General features: G+C 42.0%; 1 protein-coding gene across 2 annotated transcripts in view; it reads right to left on the bottom strand.

Moving 5' to 3' along the window:
- IRF2 (interferon regulatory factor 2) overlaps window positions 1–17,305 on the bottom strand; it is a 47,790-nt gene that overhangs the window by 2,148 nt on the left and 28,337 nt on the right. For both annotated transcript variants that reach the window (XM_048510034.1, XM_048510035.1), the window contains exons 2-8: window positions 13,322–13,414; window positions 12,361–12,460; window positions 8,936–9,112; window positions 7,020–7,066; window positions 5,617–5,731; window positions 4,037–4,201; window positions 1,442–1,488 (exon numbers count right to left, since the gene is read on the bottom strand). In XM_048510034.1, the coding sequence (XP_048365991.1) occupies window positions 1,442–1,488; window positions 4,037–4,201; window positions 5,617–5,731; window positions 7,020–7,066; window positions 8,936–9,112; window positions 12,361–12,460; window positions 13,322–13,408 (738 nt within the window). In that variant the 5' untranslated portion in view covers window positions 13,409–13,414. The remainder of the gene's footprint in view (window positions 1–1,441; window positions 1,489–4,036; window positions 4,202–5,616; window positions 5,732–7,019; window positions 7,067–8,935; window positions 9,113–12,360; window positions 12,461–13,321; window positions 13,415–17,305) is intronic.

The following is a 17,305-nucleotide window of genomic DNA, read 5'->3' as shown; positions in this document are numbered from 1 at the left end:
AGGGCCAGCAAGGTGTAGCAATTAGAGTATTGGATTAGGATGTGGGAGTCCCAAGTTTGAATCCCTACTCTGCCATGGAAACTTGCTGGGTAATCTTGAGCAAGTAAAATGGAGGAGTAGAGAACTATGTCAGTCATCTGAGTCCCCATCAGGTAGAAAGTTGATGTATAGATGAAGTAAGTAAATAAACCAATAAATAAGGAGAAAGGCAGTTAATAGAGACTTCAGCAGCCCCTCTATACTTTAAAACATTCACCCTTTCTTCACACACAGGCCCTCTCCACACGGGCGCTTAGGGGGATTGCGTCGACATAGTTTATGCCGGCGCACCCCCACGGGACTGTTCGCATGGACAGTTACGCTGAAAGCGGCGCCGGCAGCGCAGCCTTCACACAGGCAGCATCGCTCCCAAAAACTGCTTACCTCCCGTCGCCTTCTGTCACCTTGTAGAGGCCAGGGGACACGCCCCTCCTGGCCAGAGCGACAACCCTGGAGAATGAGGCCAGGGGGGCGTGTCTCCTGGCCTGCACCACGTGACAGAAGGCAACGGGAGGTAAGCAGCGTTTGGGAGGGCTGGGGGAGAAATGTCAGCTTCCACCTGGTGCCGTTCACATGGCACCGAATGGAAGCTGGCGTTTGCAAAAAACTGGTTCAAAAACACTGGTTTGGCAGGAACTGAGCGCCGCTGCAGTGATTTGGCAGCAGCGGCTGCGTGAACGGTCCCCGCCAAAATGGTGTTTTACCAGCCTGACGCCGCCACTTTTGGCCCATGCGGAAAGGGCCACAGTTAGTCATGCATATGTTGCCATGACTGATAATTTGTCCCATACACTTTCCCATGACAGTGAACAGGAAGTGAAAGTGCTTAACCTTGCAATAAAATGAAACCAATTTTTGAAAATTTCCAAAGTTAAAATACAAAAATTAGCAACAGAAACCTCAGGGCAGCCATGAAACAAAACCTCTGTGTGTGGAATAACTCTAGTATCCGATTTCAGTTGCCCAGCTCTTAAGAAGAGGTTATGGGAGATTCCTGGGTTATACATGATCTAAGCAGCTCTTGGTACAATGTAGCATCATATACTATATCTACTGGATCACCTGCCTCCACACCACCGCTCTTCCAATACAAGAATGAACTGAAGCTTATTTGGGAAATATAAAAGGGGGGAATGTGAATCATTTTGTGTCATTTGGTTGTGTGTATGTACTGTTAAGTCACAGATGATTTATTTTTATCCTGTAGGATTTTCAAGGAAAGCAATATTCAGAGGTGTTTTGCCATTGCCTGCCTCTGCATGGGCTGAGAGAGTCCTGAGAGAACTGTGACTGGCCCAAGGTCACTCAACAAGATTAATGTAGAGGAATGGGGAATTAAACCCAGTTCTCCAGTTTGCCGCTCTTAACCACTGTGCTGCAGTGGCTCAGGTCATTTGGTTACCTGTGCATTTTCTTCATCGCTTGGGATGCTATCTGTTGTTTCACTCTCTGTGAGACAAAATGGGGATAAAAACAGAAGTTAATATAATTTCATCTGACCTATTACAAACCATGTGGTTAAGAGTATTAATCTCCACAAAGTCCTGCCTGTCAATAAACTGGGACCCACTACAGAGTCTTTGAAAATATTCTAGGGTATGCTTCCTGTTATACAAGAAGAGACTCCAAGCCAAACCTATGAGGTTTATACAGATTCAGCCTGCTCTGTGTGAGACTGCTTGAGCAATGAAATATTGCTTAGAGCCATGGTGGCGAACCTTTGGCACTCCAGGTGTTATGGACTACAATTCCCATTGGCCCTGCCAATTGGCCATGCTGGCAGGGGCTGATGGGAATTGTAGTCCATAACATCTGGAGTGCCAAAGGTTCGCCACCACAGGCTTAGAGGAACAGTCAAACAACTGAAACAGGACAAAAGAGTATCAAAATTAGAAAAATCTTAAGAAAAGCAGATGTAAAATAGTTTCTGTCGGAAGACTCAAAAGGGAATTGATTTCTTTTTGTCAGCCTGCAGAAGAAGAAGAGTAGTAGTAGTAGTAGTTTGGATTTATACCTCACCTTCCTCTTCTGTAAGGAGACTCAAGGTGACTTAGAAGCTCCTTTCCCTTCCTCTCCCCACAGCAGACACCTTGTGAGGTAGGTGGGGCTGAGAGAGTTCTGAAGAACTGTGACTAGCCCAAGGTCATCCAGCAGGATTGTAGGAGTGCAAAAATACATCTGGTTCACTCTGCCACTCAGGTGGAGGAGTGGGGAATCAACCCTGGTTCTCCAGATTAGAATCCACCTGCTCTTAACCACTACACTACACTGGACAACAATCCTTTCTAATCCTCCCTGCAGCAGCTGCCTTTGTTACAGAGCTCTGTAACAGTATTTGCCAATGTATTTTGCATATTGCTTTGCACCCAAACCAGCATCCACACCCAAGAAGCAATAAAGCTCCTTTGGCTTGATAACTTTTATCTCGACTTCCAGCCTCAAGGACATGCCATTTTTAACTGATCATGTACCGGCATCCTGCTGTGTTGTGTTCTCCCTGAAGCAAGCTTTTGTCCTTCATATACTATATCTTAACAAATCTTCCCCATTTAATTGCCACAGCTAAGGCCAGATGCCAACTCATGATTCCTACACGCAGCTGCCCACTGGTGAAACATTAACCGTTCTTCTGAACCTCACAAAATGCCCCTTTCTTTTCTGCTTGGTAGTTGCACGTACAGCTATATTATACTATGCAGGCTTTGCCACTTTAGCTTTAGGGTTAGGATCCAAATGGGTTTTCAACAAGGGACTTCCACATGCACATCAGGGCTTCTTAACCCCCTGTCCCTTCCCAGAGGCCCTTTTGTTTTTCTCAAATGAGTAGACATTACGCAAGTAGAAATTACGCAAGTGTTTGGTCACATATGCAGGAGCTTTAAGGTCATTCCCTTTCTCTCCTCACATTACTCTCCAAGTTTGAAGAGAACCTTGAAAGATACATGACACAAGAGGGCTTGCATAAATAGGAGGCAAAGAGATGGATCCACTGGGTGTTTCTGCAGACTGAAGGATTTCTGACCACAGAGCACAACTTTCCTCATACCCGCTGCACCCCAAAATTCCCGTCGAAATACTATTCTAAAGAGTGGCTGGTCCACCAAGTTACAGCATTTGGGGTTGTACTAGAAGGGGGAGGGTATATGGAAATTCTGCAGCGGATCCCATCCATTGCTGAGGACACAAGGCTCAGAGCTCCTCAAGAAAGGCAGAGAAGCCAATGGCAACCTTACGGAAGGCTTCAAGAGGTCAAGTGGTTTAAAGCTTCTGTTCTCTCTCCCAAAGTTGGGAGGCAACGGGGTTAGATCCAAGCAGCTTTTATGTTGGTGAATTAAGAGGTCCCCTCTGACCTTTGGAAATGCTATGCCGAGGGTCCTGGGCCTGTGTGTACAAAAGCCATGTGGATCGAGGGCTGTAGTAAAGGAAGGGAACTGGCTGAGGTACAGCATAAAAGCTGTGTGATCCCAATCTACTATGTATGATGATTCATTCACTGGCATGAAGCCCTCCACTATGAGTTTAAAAAGCAATATGCTATGCAAGAGGGTAAGGAAAGCTGCTACGCAAGAGTATACATGAAGACCCATCCAAGTGATTAAGTTCTTGACTTGCACCGCCTCTTTTCCTTGGGACTTTAAAGCCCTTTTGGAATGATTGCTGCAAATGAAAAAAATACCAATCCCTTTTTGTGGTTTTCCTCTCATCAAAGAATTATATACCTGCACAGTGAGATTTTCGGAACATATTTCTTCAGGATATATTTAATTTAAAATTTATATGTTTTTTATTTCAATGTATTATGATAGTGTTAACTTTTGTGTTTCGGGTGGGGGGGGGGGGGAGAAAAGGGGTGCCCGTGTTTACCAAAAGCCTTTCCCTGAAAGTGTCAATAAAACCCCAACAATGAGAAAATAGCAACAGAGAATCTACCAAAAATTCAGCTAATGCAGTGACTTAGGTTAAGGGCCCAGCTCTTTCCCCGGAAATGGTCACTTACCAGCATAGGAGGAGACGGGGGAGATCTGCAGTGGATATAGTTGGCTCACACTGCTGGGCTGGTCATCAGACTCAGTGGTCACTTCCACTACTTGGCAAACATCAGGAGGATTGGGGACTATCATATGATCATCAGGAGTACCCTCAAAATGCGAATCTCCTATCACTTTGTATGATAAAGAGAGGGTAATGGTGAGAATATTTCTTCATACTAACCAAAAGCTTATATTACAGCAACTAGAAGGACTGTGATAAAACAAAATAGTTCCCCAAAATGGACATCCTAAAAATGCTGTATCATGTGGAGGCTTCATATTCCATCTTAACTGAGTTTTGAAACAAGGAGCCAAACTAAATGAGATGGAGAATTCATTCTCCACCACCCTTTTAAGTAATTTTAAAATGTTGTGAAGCATTTAAAATTATTGGGCCTGTGTTGTTGAACACCCCCCCGCCCCACGAGGCTTTTTGAAGTGCCCCCCTGGCTCTTGTGACACTTGAAAAGGAGCAAAGGGCTTTAAAATGGTAGAGAATTCATGGCAGCTATGAGTTGTCTATTATGTTTAGTTTGGCTCTGGGGCTTCATTTTCAAGAAACCTAGTTTGTGTTGATTATGGTATAGATCCAATGTATATTAATCAATGATTAAGGCCAGCAAAAGAAGTAAAGGGGAAGAAAACTGAAGGGAGCAAATATTCTGTAGGACTCTTAATTTGAAAACCATGATTTACAGCAAGTTAGATTAATTCAACAAAGAGGAAATTTGCTGTACAATCTGAAACGATTTTTTGATGCAGCCTTTTGTTTATCACCAGAAGTATTAATTGCTTTCCTTATCTTAAAAAGCAAGTGGGGGCACAATAAGTTTGACTCAGCACAAGTTGGTACCACTATTATTTTCTTGCATTTTAGACTGTGCAAGAGCTCTAGCACAAGCAGAAATTTTATGCTAGAACCAACTCTAGAACTGCATACGAAGCCATGAGATATCACTCCTACAATATGTATATCCAAAAATATGTATAGTTGAAGGAATTCAGGTAGCTGTCCAAACTCCTCTTTATATTTTTCATTTGCGTCAGAGACTATACTTTTTCTGAGACAAAGATGTTAGTATGGTCAGTTGAAGGGCAGCAGTCAAGAAAATTGTATGCTTCTGAATTAGAATATAGTCCCAAATGAATATGAGAATTATTATTAATTTTTACACGTTGCCTTTGTCAAAACCATTATTTTGTGTATTACGGAACATGGTACTTTGTATAATTACACCGAATGCCAAATATACAGATCGGGACGGGACAGGGCTAGGTAGGCACCCAGGTGAAGCATGTTGAGTTCTGAGGCGAAGGAATATACAACCCTACTAACATCTTTTTCTGAGACAGACTATATTATCCTAATTTAGTCCACATATTTGTTGTCCTCGTTTCCCACAGTTTCTAGACATTCACGAAGCTATTTCAAAATGTGAAACATAAAATGAGAGACACAATGATCAGTCTTTCATTTTAGAGCTAATGTAGCAAAATTTAACCTTTCTCCCCACCCAGAATGAAAATAAAACACGGACTCACTTACCTACAATATTTATTGTACTGTCAACTTCTGTTTTTATTATGGAAGATAAGCAGTAATCAGAAAATCCCTGACTTGTTCCATTACTTAGTTCACAAGATGATTCCTCTGGTTCTTGCTATAGAGAAAATGTTTGGAATGTATTAGGATAATGGAAGCATGGGGAAGGGTTAGACTATTTGGAAGCAATGCCTTTCTTCATCCCATGGCTATCCTCCATTACCCAAGCTCTCACTGTTTCATCAATATGCCTCTTCAACAATTTACTGGATCGCAAAACTGAAGTAGATTAGCATTTCAAGCTTTCCGAAATCAGAGTTGCAAATTAAATGATCAAGGGGAGAAGTGAAACAAAGCACTCACTGAACTGATATTCCCCCTTCCCCCAAGATATGTCTTGTTATTTAGTATCATTTTTTAAAGTACAAAATGTAGTGCTGTGCACAAAAATCACTGAGGATGTCAACTTTCACCCTCAAAATAAGTTTTGAACCTTGAGGATGTGATTAATGACTCCCCAAATCTCCAAAGCCAATGGAGAGGCAATGCCTTACATAGTTACATGTCTGCAACAAATTGTGAAAAACAGCAAAAGCTGCAGCAAAAAGTATGCAACATAGGAGAAATTGTGCAAATATTTGCATAACTTGTATGTGTTGCAGAATTCAGGCTTTTTTTCTTTCAAGATGTAGACTGCCTGAACATAGAACAGTAACTTGTGTGAGGACTGAATTCACAGTCCTGACGATATACTGTACAATGACACACTCCCATGAATCATTAATACTACGCGTACAAAGGCTGTTCAGCATAGCCCCCAAAAGGCGTCAGTGTGATGCACATCCCTCTTTTTGCCATTAAATGTCTCGGGATAGCTATTGTGTGAGTAAACTGCCATCGGGTTCTCGCTGATCTATGGAGACTCTGTACGATTTTCAAGGCAAGAGATGTTCAGAGGTGGTTTGCCATTGCCTGGCTCTGCACAACAGGCAAATGCAGAAAGCCATATATAACAGCCACTGCTTTTAGCATACTTCCATATCTCATCAAAAAACCAGGGAGGAAGGAATTGGGAGAACTGTCTTTCTGATAGGTCACGATGCAACATATGGCTATCTTATCCAGTGGTTACAGAAGCTATAAAAAAAGGGCCATGGTCACAATCTGCTCCAGCTGCTGTTTTAAGAGCCTTGATTCCTGTGACGGACTTGCACAGCTGCATTTTGCAACTTGTCATATCAGAAGGGTGTCAACTGAGACCGGCTGCTGGGGCTGTAGTATCATCATTCTACAACGAGCACTAAGACATAAAGGATCCAGACCAAGCAGGGGCTACACCATTATTGTTCAAAAGTATCTTGAGAACCTTAGGTAGTAACATCTTTGCCCATGAAATGAAAAAGTACCTTAATTTGTTTCATTTTTTCTTCCTTCTCTGATTTGAGCTTCTTTCCTATATAAACGCAAAGAGAGGTGTTATTTTAACAAACATTTCCTAAAGGCCTGGCCAATTTCGCCCAACTCGAAAATACTGTAAAGCTTTTCTGAATAATATAACCCGGCCTATAATACTTTTGCCCTTTCCTTCCACCAAGGAACTCGGGGAAGTGCACACAGCTTTTCCCACTTTATTTGCACAACAATCTTGTGAGGCAGGATAAGCTGAGGTGGAGTCGCTCAAGGTCACCCAGTAGCCAAGTGAAGATTAGAACCAGGTCTCGTCTCAGGCCTGAAATAGTAACTAAATATTCAGCACTGCTCCAACATATTCCCTCTCTCTTTCAATGGCATGGCCCTGTCTTCTGGACTTTGGTACCAGAAGCTACAATTGGTGAGGCATTTAAAAGTTGTGATTGGTTGTCTTAAGAATACAGCTTTGTTTAGTCATGTTGAAGAGGAAGCAAACTTGTTTTTCTGCTGCTCCAGAGACTAGGACAAGGAATAATGGATTTAAGGTACAGGAAAAGAGATACCACCTAAACCAGGGGTCTTCAAACTATGGCCCTCCAGATGTTCAGGAACTACAATTCCCATCAGCTACTTGGCCATGCTGGCAGAGGCTGATGGGAATTGTAGTTCCTGAACATCTGGAGGGCCATAGTTTGAAGACCTCTGACCTAAACATTAGGAAGAACTTCCTGACGATAAGGGCTGTTCGACAATGAATGCACTACCTCGGAGTGTGGTGGAGTCTCCTTCTTTGGAGGTTTTTAAACAAAGGCTGGGTGGTCTTCTGTCAGGAGTGCTTTGATTGTGTATTCCTGCATGGCAGGAGGTTGGGCTTGATGGCCCTTGTGATCTCTTCCAACTCTATGATTCCATGATTCCATGAAGATGAGCATGGTAATTATGTGGGGGTGGAAGTTAATTTGCTTGGGTTTCAATTTATGTCCCAAGTGAAGTTTTTCTATAAACATCTCACTGATCCTCTGAAGATGCCAGCCACAGATGCAGGCAAAACGTCAGGAGAAAATACTACTAGAACACGGCCATACAGCCCAGAAACCACACAGCACCCCAGTGATTCTGGCCGTGAAAGCCTTCGAGAATACATCTTACTGATAAGCTTATAGAACTTCCATATGAAAGTTGATGCCTGATAGATGACTGGAATGGTATGACACAACCACAAATAGACAGATTTTCAAACAACAAAATTAAAAATACACAAGGTAAACTGCCAAAAGGGAAAGTTGTGCAATGCCTGGGTTTACCTAACTAAATTCTAAGATATTTTTCAACCCAACGGCCCTTGGCTCTCCACCCTTCGCTCACATTTCCTTGACTTTTTAGATCAGGGCCAGTAAGAAACTGACTGAAGGCAGATGAGTCTTCTTTGCAATTGGTCATCGTACAAAAAAAAAAAGGTACTCTAGTGGTTCCGAGGTTATCTCCGCATCAGTTATCCCCCTACTATTGACTGACAAAGGGCCAGGAGAAAAAGAGCACATGCAGTGCTAGTAGTCTTATAATACTCTTACCTTGGGTGGGATGACGACCACTGGGGTATTCCAACTTAAAGGGACAGTGACAGGTAATTGGGGAGGAGGGGGAGACTGAGAAGGATAGTAGTCATAAATACTTGGGACTGGAGCAATCTGAGATTTACCTGTTCATCTGAGGACAGTTATCCACTGTCTCCAAGAGGAATTTGCAAGAACTGTGCCTTATATGACAGAAACATTGGTTGGTTACCCTGCACCTAACTCTTCCTTACATGATACAAGCAGCAGTGCACAAGCAGCATGGTTTCTGATTTCCAAAGTACCCACCCCCTTCAAAAAACCAACTGCTGCACCCACAATATTTCTCCCCCATCTACCTTTTTTCGAAGGCCTCTCCGACAACGGCAGCATTCGGTACACTCTGAATGCATTGTTTCCTTTTTTGATGCTTTTGTCTTTTACTTCTTCAATATCAGGTAAGGAGTTCATAGCACATCGGAAGTTTGCCTTCCATGTCTTTGGATCCGCTTTGTCAACTCCTGGCTGGTACTTCCCTAAGACAGAAGGAAACAAAGAACTTAAAACACTGGGCTTTAAGTTGAGGAGAACATTCTGACAAAAAAAAATGTAATGTCAAGGCTTCACTGTAGTGGAAAACTTCGGCCCTTTCCGCACACGCAAAATAATGCGTTTTCAAACCACTTTCACAACTGTTTGCAAGTGGATTTTGCTATTCCGCACAGCTTCAAAGAGCACTGAAAGCAGTTTGAAAGTGCATTATTCTGCATGTGCGGAATGAGCCTTCCTGTGAGACAAAAGCAAAGCTAGACAGCAGTAACTGTGAAAAAAGATTACCAAATTAAGGGAAATCATTCTCACAAACACCTACTTTTACACAAATTCAACCCCAAACGGTATGCTATTAACTTTGAAAATAAATCTTCCTTGTTATTTGTTCTGAAACCTTACCAAAATTTTAAATAGACTGATCTAGGAAACATTACTTTCCAAGGAAACTTCAGTGTGAATTTGGATTCACAGCAAGCACGTAAGTAACCATTAACTTGCGTACCTGAGGCAAGGAGAAATTAGCTCCAGCCAAGTGCATTCTAAGACACTCCAGTTTGAAGGACATGTCAGCACAGGCCCAGCCTCAATCTCTTGCATGAGGATGAGGGAACTTTTGGTGTACATGAGTCAGTTTCTGTTACACCAAAGACCTCCTGAATGGTTCTGCAAAACTTGGAAACTGCAGTGACTCATAGTCAGTCTTTTGATTAAATGCTGCAGTTCATATTCTTGGAAGGAACTTTGCTTTCCTTTGATTGTCTTTCTCCTGTTTTTCCTGCATCATTGGGAATTGCAAGTGCACTGCAATAAAAAAAGTCTCATGATGACTTCTACTGATTATTAAAGCTACTGCTGCTACAGCAAACAATTTCTGTATGCAATTTACTGCAGAACTTTTAACTGCAAACTGCTCGGGGTTGCGCAGTTAGTAGGGAAGGCTTTGTGTATATGTTCAAAGACATCTATAACTTACAGTGCAATCCTGAAGAGGGAGGCCAAATTGCTGTTCAGATGCAGCACGGGGCCACACCAGTGCGTTTGCCCCTCCACCAGCATAAGGGGCACCCCCCCCCCCGTCAATAGAGAGGGCAAGGGCACCAGCATCCAGGCACCCCAAAGCTCCACAGCAGTGAATCTCGGAAATGGGAGCCATCAAAAAGTTGTGTTGGCATTCAAGCAGACGCCAGGAGGAGTGGGACATTCCCAGGCTTGGAGTCTACTTTAGTCAACTTTCACCTGGGCTTTGGAGATAGGAGTGCTGCAGCCAGGCCTTGGTGTTGCACCACCCAAGAGAATTGAATAATTCCATTGAACACTACAGAGAGATTTCTCAGTGGTCCGGGTTTTCTTTGAGTTGACTGCCTCCCTGCACCACCAGGATTCCTCAGGAGGAGGTGTGGCAGCACAGCTGTAACACTGTCCCCTGCTGCTAGATGGGGCTGCCCGTGTCCTTGGGCCAAGCTCCGGACTAAGAACACCACTTCTGGAGAAGACCCCAACTCTGGATGGGATGGAGAGAACATTCTCCTTCAACAGCCCCCCTGAATGTTCTTCTGTTACCACTAGATGCCCATTTTGTTCACTAATGAAAATATGTGGAAAAGGCTAACTATGTCATCAAGGTCCTGATCTTCTTGTATGTTATTTTGTTGAGGAGAATTGCTCTTCTGAAGTTATATAAGGGTAGAAATAAAATGCCAACTTTAAAAAAAAGAATATTATTATTATTTTTCCTTTTTGGTTTTTCTTTGAAAAATGTGTATAATCCCAGAATTTTATAACTACAGTTTGTACAAGTCTGATATTTTTTTAAAACCCACATTTAAAATTCACATCTATATGGATGTAAGGAGACTGACTAATGAGATGTTTGGTGCATTAATAGTTTTTGTGGACTTATCTGAAAGGCTGCTGAATTCAAACACAGATGCAAAAATAAGCAGCCACTTCTGCATTTTGGAGCTCCACACTAACACAAAGAAATGGGTGAAAGTCGCTGTGAGTCTCCCCTAAATGAAGGGCAGGCATTTACAGGTGTAAATTGATCCTGTGTTACAAATCAAACGTTGTCATTAGTGGTGCGAAGCAGCACACCAGAGTCCTTTAATATCAAGAATTGCCTTTGATCCACCAGAACATTTCTGCAGATGCTAGGGTTCCTGCACAAGAGGGAGTGTGAAAAAAACTTCACACTAGTCCCACATTTATCATAGTGCATCCCAAACTGCTGCTCTGCTTGTTTGAGATGTTCTACCAGAAATTTCTTGGCTCAGTAATATGCAAGGAGGAAAGCACATGGTGCGGCACAAGATTGTGTGCAAGTGGAACTGTACCAGCATGGTGTAGTGGTTAAAAGTGGTGGACTCTAATCTGGAGAACTGGGTTTGATTCCCCACTCCTACACATGAAGTTTGCAGGGCAACCTAAGCTATTCACAGTTCTCCCAGCCCATCTCTTCACAAGCTGTCAGTTGTGAGTGTAAGCTTCTTGAGGCTGCTTACTGTTGAGAAAAATGGGGTATAAATCCAAACTCCTCTTCTTCTTCAATGATGTTTCTGTCTGCGTATTGCTTGAACCAAACTTTTACAATTACGTTTAGATACTCTGAACCCTTTGAATTCACTACAGAGAGCCAGAGTGATATAGTGGTCAAGAGCAGGTGGACTCTACTCTGGAGAACTGGATTTGATCCCCCACTTTTCCACATGAGCAATAGGGTCTTATCTGGTGAACCAGATTTGTTTCCCCAGTCCTGCATTCCTGCTGGGTGACCTTAGGCCAGTCACAGTTCTTCAGAACTCTCTCAGCCCCACCTACCTTATAAGGTGTCTGTTGTGGGGAGAGGAAGGGAAAGGAGTTTGTAAGCTGCCTTGAGTCTCCTTACAGGAGAGACAGGAGAGAAAGGCAGGGTGTAAATCCAAACTCTTCCTCTTCTTCTCTCCTACATTTAACCCATCGTCAGAGAGCACGCACCAGGTCATGTGCATCTGACTCTTCTTTAGATGTGCCCATGACCCTTCTGCAATCACAGGGCTTCTCTAGTCCTTTGAATGCAGAGAACAGTCCTGTACAGGCAGAGAGATATGCATGAGGGTGTGTACCTTCCAATGGAAGTAGATGCAAGAGTCAGGCTCTAATTGCACTGCAAATGGGAAGTGATCACACGAAAAAGTAAACTAGACGAAAAAGGCCAAGTAGACAATAGTGCTACTGAAAGAACAAAAAAACCAACCTGTGTGAATGGCCCAGTTTCTAAATAAAGGAGCATCTTTTTCAACATCCCACCCGTGTCTTGCAGCATGCATCCAAGGAATCTGAAAAATCTTCTTTTCCTGGAAAAGGAAACAAACGGAAAATATCAGCAATTAAGATTGCCTTAATCAGTCTGAAAGCATAAGACCCACGGTGAAGCTAATCAGGTCTGCAAGTGGTTAGTGTTTGGATGGGAGCCGACATGGACTTCCTGGTATATGGCCTTGAGATCCTTGTTGGGGGGAAAAGCAAGAGATTAAAGCAGTGAGTCAACCACCAGCAACATTTGTTTTTAGTTAGATAACCTGCAAATATTTTTTCTCACTTGCTCACTTTCTGTTTCAATAATGTTTTTGCATTGAACAGAAATCAATGACTGAGCATCTATTGATTTTATTGGGATTATGGGGGGGGGGAATCAACATTAACAGTGCAGTCTTAAGCAGAGGTGCACTCTTCCAAATTCACCAAAATCACTGGGTCATAACAAAACAAAATCAAAAGCCATAACTCTGCTTGGGAATGCATTTTCCATGATGCTTGAAAACTGTCATATGTCCCATTATGGTTTAAAATTGAAACATTCCCAAAAGCCATATTGCCATACGATGTGCATGCATTTAAACACATTCCAATCAAGATACTGTTGGTAGTACAATACCGACAACGTAAAAGAAACATTTCCACAGTTTGTGCCATTTTTATTTCTGAAGTCCTTATCATTTGGGATAAAAATATATATGCCTGACAGACTGGCTACAACTCACTCTGAGTGCACATAATATTCCGCAATATAAAATGTAGTAACATAAAGTATGCCTTTAACCTCTAGGCATAAACTGACAGATGAGTTTAGAGCAGCTCGCAACTGACAGTAGCATTCAAGCCCCATGTTTTTTTAAAAAAAAGAATCACTGTTTAAAAGCACAGGCATGCCTTACCTCATTTAGCCATTTGAGACCTGGGATTTTGTTTGAGTTTATCTGTTCTTCTAGCCATGGTCGCATCCTCATTCTCTCCACTGGCATTTTGACCTTGGTAGAAGAGAAAGTACTGATAAAAGATCCCCCAGGTAGACAATTAGATCTGTCTCTTTAATGGCAATGTTCAACCTCAAGTTGACACATGTGGTAACAAAGGCCCAGCTAATTCACAGAGCAAGCCCAACAAAGAGGACAGCGATGAAAGTCTTCCCATTTGGCTAAACTTTGGCCTACAATAGCAATTTATAGAACAGAGATCCTCAGCCTTTTTGAGCCTGATACCTTTGGAATTCAGCTACAGGATGGCGAGCAATATCCCAAAATGGCTACCACAGGAGGTGGAACCTGACACAAAATGTCAAGTATTGAGGTTATGCATAACTCTAATAGTAACTCTTCAACATTTCAAAAAGAACTACTACTCAACAGGATGCCTTTTTAAACGAACGTATTATTTTAAAACATTTCCTTGCATATACACAGTTTACCTTCAATCACCTAACTGAAGATCCTTGGTCTGTAGAGGCAAAAGCAGCCAAAAGCAATTTTTTAAATAATCAGTTCAATGTTCAGTGGCCAATCAGAAACCCTGATAGGCAAAAGTCCTGCTGATCCTGCACACTTTCTAAAAATGCTTGGCAGGTTCCACAAGTACCCCCACCTTCGTTTGTAGAGACAGTATAAACATTTGAAATAAAAAATTGAAATGAAAAAAATAATGAAATGGGATTTGCTTCCAGACAGACCAGGGTGTAGTCAAGGGCACTCTGAATTGGAGACAATCCATTAAACTCACTGGGATTTATTTTTAGTAAACATTAATACAAGCAGGTTGCAAAGCACTTTAGATTTTGGGCTCGATTTTACCTGGCTGCTTCTATTTTTTTATTTACACTACAGAAAGGAGGAAATTGTACATTATATGTGTTATTTACCACAAAGCTGGACAAAGAACGCCATGCTGGTGAGATAATGGCGAGATATAGAACTGAATTCAGGGTAAATCATCAGGTATACCTACTTACTCTACACAGCATAGCAACAACAATAAAGTTCCCTGGGAATCACTGAACTGCATTGTCCTTGCTCGATCAACATGTCAAAAAGAAAAGAAACTAGTCATTTATTAGACTGTTGTACTGTAAAAATAATCTGATTCTCATGTTTAGATATAGATAGCATGCTATGGCATTCACCATTTCAGTATTTTCTAGTGGTTTAGGTCAAGAGTTTCAAAGCAACTTCTGCTAAAGATGGCAAACATCTTTGAGGGGCTTAGTTTTCCAGAATAAATTATGCAGAAAGAAAATTAAGGGCTAGTAAGGCTGTAATTCTATGAATACTTTCCTGGAAGTAAAATCCACTGAATAGAATGAAACTTACTTCCAAGCTTGGGACTGCTCCCCAACACCAGGGACTCCTCCCATTGATTTGAATGAAGTTAGAAGGCTACAACTCTATCTTCACTGTAAACATGACAACTCACACATAAACCCTAAATGTTTTCAGCTCTTGATATATGTAAATATGAAGCATGTCTACATGTGGGGTCCAGCAAAACAGCATTTTCAAAATCAATACTATGAACTGTAACAGACTGTTTTATATTTTTAGATGTTGGGAAATCGTATATTAATTGTGTCAGAGCCAAAGCGGTATGGTGGTTAAGATGTCAAACTAGTTCAAATCCCCAGTCATGCAATGGAAGATTGCTGGGTGACCTTGGGCCAATCATACACTCTCAGCCCTGACCCTGACTAATATTTGGATGGGAGATCTCCAAGGAATATCTGGACACAGAGGCAGGCATTGGCAAACCATTTCCAAATATCTCTTGTCTTGAAAACCCTTTGAGGTCACTATAAGTCAGTTGTGACTTGATAGGTTTCTCTTTCTCTTCACATATATGTACATGTGTGTGCGTGTACATGCATGTATGTATCTTTATATATTATATATAAATATATATTTTTTTATTTTAAAATTTGAGAGTTCACCTTTTGTTAATACCCTCAACGTGGCTTAAATCAGGAAATTAAAAATATCAGCTTTCAATCAGAATTAGGAGAAACAGATCACAGCAAATACTAAGAATCAAAATCAAAGCAGAAGCCATAATGGACATTAAAATAGTTCTGTAGGGAAAACTATTTCGACACAGCATTTGGGACACTGTAGACACACTCCTATTAACTTGCAGGCCTAAGAGAGGAAAGGCCAGAAGGAAGACTTTTTCGTGACCATTTTGGTCCTACCACACAAAAATCATACAAGACAATGCCTTAAACCTGATAAATATTACAGCACAGTACTGAGCAGGACTCTAAAAAGGCAGCAGTTGTATTCTAAATCAATCAATCAATCAATCAACATGTATGTATTTAAAATATCTGTATGCCACTTTTCTCCTGCATTACAAGACTCCAAGAACCTTATAAACTTAAAACCACAATCCCGAATTCTAATGTATTAAGATCAACTAATAATTACAATAAACTCTAATGACCACCAGTCCCTTCTGGATATCACTGGGTCTCAAATGCTCAGATATCACTGGGTCTCAAATGCTCAGATAAACAACTGCAACCTCCAGTCCCCAAAACCTACCAAGCCAAAGCACAACATGTGGGGGGTGGGGTAGGTAGGAATTGAGGGTCTGCAGCAAGACTCAAAACTGTACCGGAGCTCAGGAAAATTCTGTAATTTAAGATGGAATCTTTAGCACAAAGAGACTATCACTTTTCCAAGCATCTTCATGACAGTCGAAATGTGATACTAGAAGTAGCCCTACACATACAAATAAATTAGCAACCCGATAGCCGAGTTAGGTAACAGAAATAGAAATTTCACTTGTCCTTCTTGTTCCAGTAGAATAGGCTATTGTCCTGGGCAGAAAAATAATCCATCTAGGATGTACCAAAAAGGGCTCTGCATTTGTAAACTGAAATAGTGTTTCTTGGGTGAGCATCTTAACAGCAACAAACACTAGCTTGTTTTGCTGGGGCTAATGGAAGGCTGCATTTTGCTTGTTTTATAGTAACAATTTCAGCATGAACTAACAGTGCAATCTATACCTTTACACCTTTCTAATTCCATGGAAGTCAGTGGGTGTAAAAAGTGGTCCCTCTGCTTAAGATGGCATTGAAAGTCTCCATGGAGGGAGAGTTTGGAAGAATTCCAGCAGATTGCGCAACAGGGGTTTTTTATGACCTCCCTGCTGCTTTTCCGGGTCAAAGGGAAGAAATTCTGAGCTCCTGGATTACAGGGATAACAAATAGTTCTTGCTATTAGTTTCCATCAGCCATAAGGTGATGGCACAAGACCCGCCCCCCCCCCGCCCCCCTGGTTTGGTGGGACTGAATGGCAGAAAACTTCTGGAAAGGCACCACAAAGTTGCAAAGAAGGAGAGGAAACTGAGACATGCTAAGCAGTTCTCTTGCCAGCTGAAATCTGGTCAAGTAGCTGTTACTGCATCCAGAACAGCCCAGGTGTCAGACAGCAGGTGAGGACAAATTGCCAAACAGGGAAAGGTGCCTGTAGCAGCCAGAACCACCTCCTTCCCCACTCAATTATCAGCTAAAGCTTCACTTAGCACCACCTTTCCTGTGCTTTGGAGGAATTTTATGATCTGGTGAAGACTGTCTTTGTATGTGCACTTGACCACGTACATGGATCTCCATACCGTTTACCAGCAGAACAGTTGGTATTTGGAAAGATTGGCAGAAGATAGGGAGTTGAATTCAAAAGTTCAAGACACATTGCTTCACACTGTCCCCACCCCCAGCCCCTGCAACACAGAAGCAACAGGCAGAAACTGTGGGTTTCTACTGCTGCTGAACTTTAAACAACGGAGCTCTTATTTAGCCATCTGTCCAGGAAATATAAGCAATTACAGTTGGGTGTGTGAAGTACAAATGTGAATGCAAATTAACTGTAGAGTTC

Source organism: Sphaerodactylus townsendi, linkage group LG10 (genome assembly GCF_021028975.2).
Source record: "Sphaerodactylus townsendi isolate TG3544 linkage group LG10, MPM_Stown_v2.3, whole genome shotgun sequence".
In the NCBI taxonomy this organism is placed as follows: Eukaryota; Metazoa; Chordata; class Lepidosauria; order Squamata; family Sphaerodactylidae; genus Sphaerodactylus; species Sphaerodactylus townsendi.
The sequence above is the reverse complement of the archived record's forward strand: the minus strand, read 5'-3'. Positions and strand labels throughout refer to the sequence as shown.